The 11,436-nt window shown below is 42.4% G+C and overlaps 1 protein-coding gene across 1 annotated transcript; it reads right to left on the bottom strand.

The window, feature by feature from the left end:
* Positions 1-1,439: 1,439 nt before the first annotated feature.
* RBBP7 (RB binding protein 7, chromatin remodeling factor) lies at positions 1,440-10,080 on the bottom strand. Its single transcript, XM_054194321.1, has 12 exons — positions 9,872-10,080; positions 9,456-9,600; positions 7,312-7,454; positions 6,676-6,849; positions 6,250-6,365; positions 5,476-5,636; positions 4,916-5,042; positions 4,745-4,822; positions 4,086-4,162; positions 3,585-3,642; positions 2,700-2,810; positions 1,440-1,912 (listed from the first exon to the last, which is right to left on the bottom strand). The coding sequence occupies exons 1-12, from the start codon at positions 9,885-9,887 to the stop codon at positions 1,844-1,846; spliced, it is 1,275 nt and encodes a 424-aa protein (XP_054050296.1). The 5' UTR covers positions 9,888-10,080; the 3' UTR covers positions 1,440-1,843.
* Positions 10,081-11,436: the final 1,356 nt, after the last annotated feature.

Raw genomic sequence — 11,436 nt, forward strand, 5'->3', positions numbered from 1 at the left:
GTTGGCCAGCAGCAAAGCACTCACACCCCACCCCAGCAGGGCAGGGGAGAGAACAGGAACAAAAAAAGTCTCATGGGTAGAGATGAAACAGAGTTTAATAGGTGGGTGAAGTGGTAAAAAAAAAAAAATAATAATTTGCCACCTCAGCAGCAGGCCCACGCTCCACCAGACTCTAAGCAACAGCCACCATGGAAGACCCCCCTCTTCTTCCTCAATCCCATTTTTTATTGCTGAGCATGACATGGCAAGGAATATCCCCTTTTGTCCAATTTGGGTCAGCTGTCCTGTCTACGTCCCCTCCCCACCTCTTACCCCACCCCCAGCTGACACGGTGTGCAAGCACTGCTCAGCAACACCCAAAACACGGGTACGTTATCAACACCCTTCCAGCCATAAATCCAAAACACGGCACCATGTCCACGTCTTGGATGGAAGTGACCTCCATCCCAGGCAGACCAAGTACAGGCACCTTAAGATACACAGCTTGAGCCCAGTAACCTACTAGCTTGTCAAAGTCAAGTAAAGACAAGTTACATGTCAAGGGAAGTAATATTTTCAAAATATTACCAAAAAACCCACGCTGTCAGTACCAGTCACCAAAGTCTTCTATTTTTTTCAGTTCAAGCAGAAAGATAAGGACAGCCAACAATTCATTTACTTGATGCCTGTCTTAAGTAACTAAAAGCTTTCATTTAAACTCAAGTTAGACACCAACTTAGATTTGTCTGACTGACATCTCCAAGGTGATCAATAACTTGTCTGTAGAACCATGACAAACATGGAGATATTTTACCTCTACATGGTCCAAATTCTCCAGCTTTTCAGTCAGCCAGAGGTTTAGAGGAGAACCGTATGTTTGTCTTGTATTTGTAGATATTAATGTATTTTACACACCTGCTGATTGCCTGACATCAGTTTAAACACAAAAAGCTACAGGCGGGCTCTAACTAAACACAAGTGATACCAGTTCACTGAGACCACATTGCCATCTTATCCCCCGAGACAAGAAAAGGTTAAAGGACAGTTCTTCCACCACCACTCAAAAAAACCCAACCTACTCAAACTCCAACTCAACAGTTACTTGAGTCTGCTCAAGATTTATACTGGAACTTTACAGGAGTCTTACTGGTCATCCCCATGTATTCCGCAAACCTCTTTCTACACCCATTCTATTCGTGAATGATCCCAGTTCTCCGCATCAAGACAACTCTCATCTCCCCAGACCTTCAATCATGGGGTAAGTTATAAACTAAATCTACACATCTTTATTACCACGCAGAAACTAAAGTTATATTCAGGCAAGAAGGAATTCACTTTATGTCAACGCACAATAATTAAACACACCAAATATTTTATTTAATAAATTTTATTTATGCAAAGCCAATCCAAAAGTGTGTAAAAGTGAAAAGCTCTTTTTACATATTAATAAAAACTTTGCGTTTGGTTTTTTTTTTTTTTTTTGCATACTTTTGGTGTGGGAAGAGTGAGAATTTGACTGTTTTATTTACAGGAACCCACTAAGTTTGTTTAAAAATATAGACATAGCTATTAAGTCCTTCTTATTTTCCCTAAAAGCTAATTGCTGTACAGTATACAATATCTCAAAGTGCCCAAACAACCAAGAGTATCCCATGACAATTTGACTATACAAGCTTTTTGTGCCCAATTAAGAATATTATCATCTTGATGTAATGCTTCTGCCCAGTGCTTGCGGGTTTTTTTTGGTTTGTTTGTTTGTTTTTTAGAGGGGGGGGGCCTTTTTTTTCTTTCCCGCCCCTTAAATGTATACAGTAGTCAAATTATATTACTATGTCACACCCAGTATTTCCTTAAAGACGAAAAGTTACGTTCCTTGACCTTCCAGTTCAGCTGCTGCTATATCTGGTTCTTCATCATTGTAAATGTTCTCTGCCTGAAGACACAAAACATTACAAGTGGTAGACACAACTGTTCTTAAAGGATCTATGCTTTATACAGAAAAAAACACGGTAATATCAAGAAAACACAGACATCATTCCCCTCCTCAAAGGGACCCTCTCCCTGCCTTTTCTTAAAGGGCAGCCAAGTTTAGGAATGTGCATACATGGCTAGACTTCAGCAGTTGTCTTCTTGTGTTGTTTTATTTCAGCAGGATAAGCCTTAGCCATTTAATTCCTTACCATGAACATCTTGTTGTTTGGACTTATCTCAACCTCAGTCTGAACACACAACACAAGTTAAAGAACAAGTATTAAAAACTGAAAGCCTGACTCGTGACGCTTACTTAAGTCTGCTACATTTAACTTGTTATTCTCAAGTGATTTTATTCTATGTTTATAAGATAACTGGTCAAATTCCTGCAATGTAAAATAATATGAACTGGAGAGTTAAAAGGCATCTTGCTTCACAGTCAAAATGCAGGGGTGGAAAAAATAAAAAAGAGTAAGTCTTGGATATAAGTTTGCAACTGCCACATTTATTCTTACTAAAACTAGTACCTAAGACTTGGAGCAAAGATTTAGCTAACAGTTGCATCTATTCAGGTTGTTTTAGTCTTTGTTTTCTTTTGAAAGCCTTACTCTCCAACCTAACAGTGTGACAAGTATAGGCGACAGGCTACTTTCGGTCACTGAAGGCACAAGCTGCCCTAAGAACAAGCCACATCAGTTTCACTCACGCACCAAGCTTCAGAGCAACTCAAGAGCTGTTGTGACACTCACCATTTGCCAGATCTGCATGATGTTGTCCTCTGATACAGAACAGATTACCCAAGGCTCATTAGGATTCCAACTGAAGTCTGAAATTTTGGCAGTGTGTCCTCCATGAATAAACTGTTAAAAAAGCCACAAGCCTCAGTAAGCCATTTCATCTCTAGAGAGAAATCTGTTAAAACTCAAGGTTCAGAAGCTAAATTCATCATGTTGACTACAGAAAGAAGAAAAGCTTGCTACTAGAGATTCACAATACAGACGTAAAGAAGGCGTGTGTGAAACAGTGCATTCCGTTCGTTGCTTATGGACACAGATGCAATTGCTGAGACAGCATTTAAGCCAACAGTTCATCTTATTGTAGCAACTGCAATCCTCAGAATGGTGCTACTTCACACAAGGTTGGCCTGTGAAATCCAGCCATATTTTATATCCATTACCTCATCTCATTAAATGAGCACTTATACACAGGAAATGATGGAGAAACCAAACTATAAACATTTTTAATTGTTTCCTAAGGAAGCAAAACAACACATAAGCCTTCGTACTTTCTACACCAGTAAGGTTAGTTATATGGGACCTAACTGGTCCAACGCAATATAAATAATTTGAGGCCTTGCCTTTATACGTGTTTAGTTATAAAAGAGTATAGACAACACATGGCTGAACCGTAAATATGTTCAGCAATAAAGATGTGTAAATAATGTCCAGAACAGCTTTGAAAAAAATCACTGCTTTCAGAACTGAACAGAGGAAACCTACTGCCAAGTTAGAGCAATGGACTGAAAACTGGGAAGGTGAAGAGATTTAAGAACTGCTGCAGCTTTAGTAGCACAGTCATAAGGCATCAAACTGCCATACAGCACATCAACAGATTGAAACCTGAAAAAAGCATACAAGCAGCTCAGGAGGCCCATCTTCTGCATCCTCTGCAGACTGCTCTTCTCCGATTTTACTGTAAGAAAGTAGTTTATACTTTTTATTAATAATGAAAATTGCATTCTATATCAGCTTAACTTAACAGTTCCTAACCTTTGTTTCCACTATTTGCCCTTCCTTACTGTGAAATAACCATAAGCCTCAGGTATAAAACATCAACTGTTTGGCTTTATCAAGAGAATCTAACTTGTGAAGCACATGGAGGCAGAAATCACAGGAATCACTTATTACTAAAGACAACAGAAAACAATTATACCAGCAAGAAACCCTTGCAGAGAAGCAACATTAGGAGTACCACGCTGCTTCTACTCCATACCTGGAAGACCAGGTCCCAAGTTAAACAAGCAAGGAAGGTTACAGAACAGCACCAATGTAGTCTACCAAATAAAGCAGGTCTGCACACCCGCCTTTTTTTTCCTATCTATCCATATGTACTAAAAGATAGGAAGTATTCTTCACCTCAGATCCCACACATTAAGCCGACGATCAGTACCACTTGAAGCAAGAATTGTTTCATTATGAGGAGACCAGTGAACCTATTGAGAGAAAAACAACTTCACTGAAGCAAAAGTTACTGATTTCTAAAAGCATATCCTAGATAACCAGCATCCAGCCACTAATTTTCAATAACTATACTCAATACATCAGTTTCTTCCACCACAAAGGATATCCTATAGCTCAAATAGAGTGCTTTAAAGTCTTAAGATTACTCAAGTTGAACAGCCAACATCATTTGACTGTTAAGAGATTTCCGTATCATGAAATTTATTTGTCTAAAATTCACTGTTACTTGCACCCTACTAAATAGGCAGAGTTCACAAAATTAGATTTGAACCCAAGTCCTCCCTACAGCAGGACATTTTAGCGAAACCTTCCACCTGCACTGAAGGTACTTGCAAGGTCCCAGTATCTTTTTAGCAATAGGTTGACTACTTGCTTCAGAGTCAAGCAGGGAAACAAGTACATGGTACTGTCTGTATTTGATGAACCAAAATTCACTATTTAATGTTGAACAGACTTACTTACTGTGGTTGGTCATCATATGAAAATCTGTATGTTCTTGTCCAAATCAGTACTCTTCTAGTTTTTTCTACAGCTTGTGAGAAAAGTTTACCCACCTGAAAAATTTCATCTTTATGTGACTCAAAAGAATGGAGTTTCAATTTTAAGTTTCGAAGATCCCATAGAGCCACCGTCTGGGAGAAGTAACAAGAAATAATTTTTACTATAATGCCTATAGAATTATCATCTAGAATACTTATGAATTTAAAGTATACACAAATAAAAACCTTGTCAGCAGAACCAGTTGCTAGAATGAACTCGCTGTAAGGATTGAAGGACAGACAGTTGACCTCAGCTGTATGAGCATCTACAGAATGACTTGGTTTGGACGTGGTATTAGATCTTGTGTCCCAACTGTTGCAATGAAGGGTTTGGGGGAGGGTGAGGGGCAGGGAAGAGAGAGCGAGAGTGAACAAATATTAATTTTCACAGGAGGTTCTTTTTCACTACACTACACATTAGTTTAAGAGACTACATTATCACTAAACCTAAGTCTGAAGCTACAGTTTTTATGCCATTACCTTTCAGTATTCAGTAGTCTGTTGTACGTGAGCAGTTTGCACCAGGAAGCTGACATACATATTAATTACATCTTATTTTCAAATCATGTGAACGCATTAAATCACATGCGGATTTCAGTGATTCTGCAGCATTACCATAGTTGATTGCATCAGAGAGCTATATTAGACCATTCCATAATTCAAATTTTTTTTATCCAAGTGCTCTGGACTGGTCCACTGTCAGCACACAGCAGACACTATCCAGAAACCATTTAAGCCCAACTTACATCATAAGCTTCTGGTCATCTGCCACCGATCCAAACAGAGATTCATGAAGCAGATGCCATGCCACATCTTCTACTACTGCAGAGTGTCCAGTAAAGATTGCTTTCGCATCAACAATTTTGCCTTCTTTTGGTCCAGCACTTATATCCCATAAACACACAGTCTGTAAGTAAGAGTCATATTCTATTGTTACACAGACTCTGACTGTATCATCTTTCAAATAAATAAATAAGTAATCACATTCTACATATAAACAGAGAGATGACACTCCTGAAACAGTTCTTTGTTTTTGAAAAGGAACACTTAATATGCCGTAACTGAGAAGTGAGCTAAGTTATCAATCAGTTTTCTGCAAATTCAAGGTCCGAGGATTATTTATAAAGGTCACAGAAGCAATTTACACTTTTAAAGCCCACAAAGAAATATATAAGCTTTTAGTTCAATTGATCTTTGAGAGTCTTACTAATTTATGGTCTCAGACCCAGGCCAGTTTAAAGGATTGTTATACAACAATTTCTTCCAGCAGACAACTATAAAAACATTCTGTTCTTAATCAAGAACGTTACATAGAACTGATTGTTGATTACAGCCTAAAGTCAACTGACAGCCTTTAGAAATATAATTACAATATGTGAGAGCTTCCCCACATAACAGTATACAGCTACACTAACCCAGTTTTTCCTCTAATTATCTATTACAGCATAAATTAGGAGGGGTTGTTTGATAGCGTTGGGTTTTTTTATTTTTTTAAATAGGGGAAAAGATGTGGGTTTTACATGATCATCTGATGCACTGAGAAGATGTCCACTCAAATTGGAGTTCCATGATAAGCCATAGCCTTCCTTCTGGTGCCCTCTTAATCTAAGGTCAGGATTACACTCTCCACTTGGGTCTGAAAGAGAGGAAATACCTTCCATTTAGCTTCTCCTTGTACATCAATCTGTAAGAGCATCATTATCACCTAGGAACTTTGTTTCCATTACAATAATCATATTTTAAACATCAGCCTCTTAGAAGAGCGCTGCTTCTATCAGGATTCTCTTATGATATTGAATATAACCAGGCAATTATAGTGAACGAAGATATGGACCTTCTTATTTGGATTCCAGAGCCTATCACCTCTCCTCCCAACTACAGTTAAATACAAGTTCATCCCTCAATGACAAGAGGCATTTTGCTTAAATTCAAGCAGTTTGACCCACCTGGTTTTGAAGGATGTTTAGTGTAATCAAATACCAACACATCAGCAGACGGTGTTTTTGTAGCAATGATACAGGGATTCTGTGGCATGTAACGAGCACGGTTTACTTCACCTTCATGGTTAATTTTGATCTCTGTTTCAATTTTGCCAGTCACAGATCCAAAGCCACCAAACTCTACATTTGTCAGAGAAAAGTCAGTTTATCACATCAACTATTTTAAGCAGGTGAAACAGCATTTCATGTCATCTCCCCCACTCCAAGAAACAGTGGTAAGCATCTTATCATGAAGCTTATGAAAGACTAGCATCATGTAACACAACAGCACTAATGCTTTAGATATTTTGCATCCTCTATGATACAAACTCTTTCAGAGCTCTAGTCTCTATTTGAGGTAGATAAAGTATCAGTTTTCACCACAACTGACACAGCTGGCAAAACTGCTATACGGATTGTACATCATGTTACCTAAGTTCTTCTAAGTCTCCTCTTTTTAGGCACAATTAATGATCTAGAATTAGTGTAAATCGATAAGTATATATCAGCTTTAGTACTTAACAGAAAGTTAGAATACCATTAGACTGAACACTTATTAATGCTACTTCTAAAATATAATTTAAGAATGCATGCACTGCCCACCTCCTTTCTCACTGTCATACTGAGAAGCATCGAACTGGTCATCATTGGGAATCTGGACTCTTGCAACAACCAGGTGGTTCTGTTCATCGGATGTGTGCGTTCCCAAAACCAGCCAGTGTAGAGCATAATCCTTTCCTTCTGGCCTGTTTAGAGTAATAAATGCATGGAATAAAATTATGTGCTTGGTTCCAGAAGTTCGATAGCTAGCATCAACAACACTGAAGATCCAAACTTCTTCAGGGAGCTAGAAAAGAGAGACTCGTTTAAGTGATCCTTTCCTTGCCACAAGGGACTTGTGCAATAAAGTGAACCAGACTCTGACATACGCAAGCCAAAGAATATAAGTCAGTAAACCCTGCCACTATGGCTTGAAAGGGACAATTACAATTTGCACAGTAGTTAAAGATGACATTAATACCTACTTCTGTCTTTAATTCCACTGGCAGCCGCACAGCATTGAATCAGAAAACAATCAATACTACTTGCTATACAATGCAAATACCGAGGACAAGTGGCAACCTATTTTAGTTACTTCTCTTAGAAGCTTTTACCAGTTAATATTTTATTTCGGAAGCACCAGTTAATATTTTATTTCAGAAGCTCGTTTTTAAACACTGCACAAATCCTAGCTAACTAGGATAAAATTTCTCCTCTGGTCGTCAAATTCAACATTTAGCAATAAGTGAAAGGCTGGATGGACACTGACATTTATCTCTGAAAGGAAGAATCTGAACAGTCAAACCCAAGCAACTTCTGCATTCTTGAAAACAACAAACTAATTATGCTTTTTGAATCCAAGCAAACAGGAATCATTTGGGCAATCATCAATCACCACGGGTATTACTACACCACTTCTAAGCCATCATCATACATTTTGAGGGGGAAAGAAAAATATGAAACAAAATAAAAAACACAAAACAAAACACACAATGCACACACACTTACTTGCATCAGGAACAGGTGTCCCATCATGTCAGGTGCCATACAAAGAGACAGTCCTTGCCTCAAATGGCTTACATATTTTGACACTGGATAATTGGAAATACCAGGTTTTAAATTGAATATTAAGTCAATCTGCAAAATATGAGGCAAGCAGAAGTGTTCCTCATAAGGGCTCCACACCCTCACATCCCCACTTAATTTTCTCTATGCCATGACTAGTTAGCTCACACCTCTCAACATCTTCCCCAAACATTCTCATATATAAAATTAAGAAACCATCTAACCACCAAGTATAACATCACATATGTAAAGCGAAATTTTAAAGAGGAAAGAGACCATCCTCTGATTATTGCATGAACTTTACACATAAGATATTTGAAAACCTAGCTGTATCCAGTTTACAACAATGTGAGGGACCTGGTTCTTGTCCACTACGTCAAAGGAGCCCTGAGTGGTTACTACGATCATTTAAGTTCTATAGTAGCTAGCACATGAACAGAATCTATCTCCACCTTTAAAGTTATTTAACAAGTTAACCAGTGAGCCTACAATTTTCAGGGGGAGGTGGAAGAATGGGAAAATTACGATACATGAAGTCAACAGTGAGCCAGGGACAGAACCAGGACACGAAGCTCCAGTCTTAGAACAATACTCTCTGAAATAAATCCAGGCTTAAAACAAACCAAAACAAAATTGGAGACAGATACTATAGCTTCTACAGAATAGTAACCTGTAACACACATGAGGAAAAAGAGTCTGCAAGAAAAAGCTAATTTGGTACATACATTTCTCTGATCTGAATTAACTACAGAAGAGTGTTAGGTCTCTTATATATCAATAAATTGAGAAAGGTTTCTCTCCTCACACCTCATAACATCTTCTGCTAAGGTAAGCTAGAGTTCTGTAAAGTATCAATTTGTGACTTTTTTCCTCAAAGCTCCTGCATAGCCAAACGGTTTTTAAAGTTGTAAGCAAAATAAAGCGTTGCAAGCTCACAAAGAGCAGCCTAACACAAATTATTCTCATCTTGCATGGTTTTTATCTTCACGTTACTTAGCAGACGTGGTTAGCAGAGAGAGGAAGAGCAGCGGAACATGCAATTGCACACAGCCTCGGCTCCTGCTTTGCAAACTAAGCAAACCAGCAGCTGAGCCCTCTACCTCCCTGGATCATCATTCCAGGCCTCTCTTCCCTTCTCTCACCTGGTCACATCAGGCAACCACTGCACGGTGAGGCTGGGCCACTCCAGCGCATGTGTCATCACCAGATCGTACAAGAAGGGGGTGTTCTTCTTCCAGATCTTGTACTCCTCGCTGATGACGCGCTCCTCCACCGTGTCCTCCAGCACTGCGGGAAGGGAGGGAGATGAAGCGGGGGCTCCCGCCATGGGCCGGGGCTACACACTAGGGAGGGGACGGGGTAGGAGAGGGGGTCCCGGGCGGCTGGCGGGGGTACAACTGCAGCTGCCCCGCCCCCGCTGCCATCCCCCCGGAAGCTCCTTGGGGAGGAGGCCCGGAGAGGCCTCAGTCTCTCACACACACACACCCCCGCCCCCGGGGCACACACGTCCTCGCCCCACCGGAGAGAGGGAGAGAGGAGGGCGAGGGAGGTCTCCTACCTTCCTTGCTCGCCATTTTGGGTGCGTGCGCGCACAGGCGCGAGGCGGCGCAGGAAGCAACGGCTGGCAGCGGAGAAGGCGAAAGCAGGAGGGGATCAACGAGGGGCGCCGGTGCAGGAGCCGCCAGTGAAGGCCCTAACGGTGGCGCCGCCACCGCCCCGCCACGCGCGGCCCGCCGCCTTCCAACCCGCGCCTCGCGCCACCGCGCACGCGCCGCACGCAGGGCGCCCCCCCCCGCCGCCTACAGCGGTAACCAATGGGGCGGGCGGCGAGGGCGCGCGCTCCAGGCGGGGGCGGCCAACACCAACGGGGCACTCCAATCAGGCGCCGGCGCGCGCGGGGCCCACGCGGGGCCGCCCTAACGGCCGGGAGCAGGAGAAGCGGCGGCGGCTGTGAGGCCTCCCCCGCCCCGGGAGCGCCCGGCCTCGGCCTCCCGAGGGGGCTGACGCGGCGCCCGGCGGCCCCCGTGCGGCGGCCCCCGGGAATCACGGTGTGATTCCGGCGGCCGCAGAGGCGGGTGGGCGGAAGGTGGGTGGGCCTGGGCGCGTTCGTGCCGCCAGGTGGGGCTGTAGGTAAAGCGGCTCGGCCGAGGGTACCGGAGCGGTGAGCGAGCCAACGGGCTTCGTGCTGCTTACCCCCGGCGGCAACCTGCCAGCCCGGCCCAGAAACCGCCTCACGGCAGCCGGAGCGAGCTCAGGTCGTACCGCGGAGGCTCAGGCGTGGGATACGCTTTAGGCGTCCGGGTTTGATGAGCGTGACCCGCTCACCAAAATTTTGCCATTGCCGCAAAATCCCGGTTTAGCAGCAGGGCACGAGTGAGGCCGAGAGGCTGCTACACGAGCTGTACGGAGCCAGGCACATCGCAGCGGCCTTAATAACAAGTTTGTGTGCTTGGACAATATCCCCGGGGACAGGCACGCTCGCTGCAGAGAGCACTGGCCCCGGGTAATTAATTACACAGACGGTGGTGCTACCATCGGGGTGTTGTCACACACCAAACTGGGAAGCACTCCTATCAGTGCTGCTGGGGAAGATCAGAGTACCAAAATGCTACCAGCAAGTATCCTTTATACTCTTCTTCCTTGCAAAGGGATAAAATAAAAACTCAAAATTTAAGAGGTGTTCAATAAAATCCCCCAAACCACTCAGCAGTGGGTGAAGAACAACAACATTGCTCTTTAAACTACCCTACTTATTACTGCTGCTCTAAGGCAGATTTACCAAATAGGCCATCAGTCATTGCACATTTGAAGTAGAAATTAGGAAGCAGGAATCATTTTATTATTACTTAAATAGTTTGTTAGTTTTCAGGAACATGACCCTCAGAAAGGAGGGACAGTGCCGTCAACAAGAGGGAAATGAGAACAAATTACTTTCTGCAGAAGCATCCAAAATACAAAATGCAAGATACTTCTTGCCACCAATCAGAAATTACAATAATTTACCCATTAAAAGGGAGAAGAACAGCCCACATCTTTAACGTCAGCTAAAAAATGATTCTGGCATGAGTGAAGACTAGAGACCAGCCTCATGGAAACAAGCAGAGGCAGCTACACCCAGGAGAC

This window comes from Rissa tridactyla, chromosome 1 (assembly GCF_028500815.1).
Source record: "Rissa tridactyla isolate bRisTri1 chromosome 1, bRisTri1.patW.cur.20221130, whole genome shotgun sequence".
Lineage (NCBI taxonomy): Eukaryota > Metazoa > Chordata > Aves > Charadriiformes > Laridae > Rissa > Rissa tridactyla.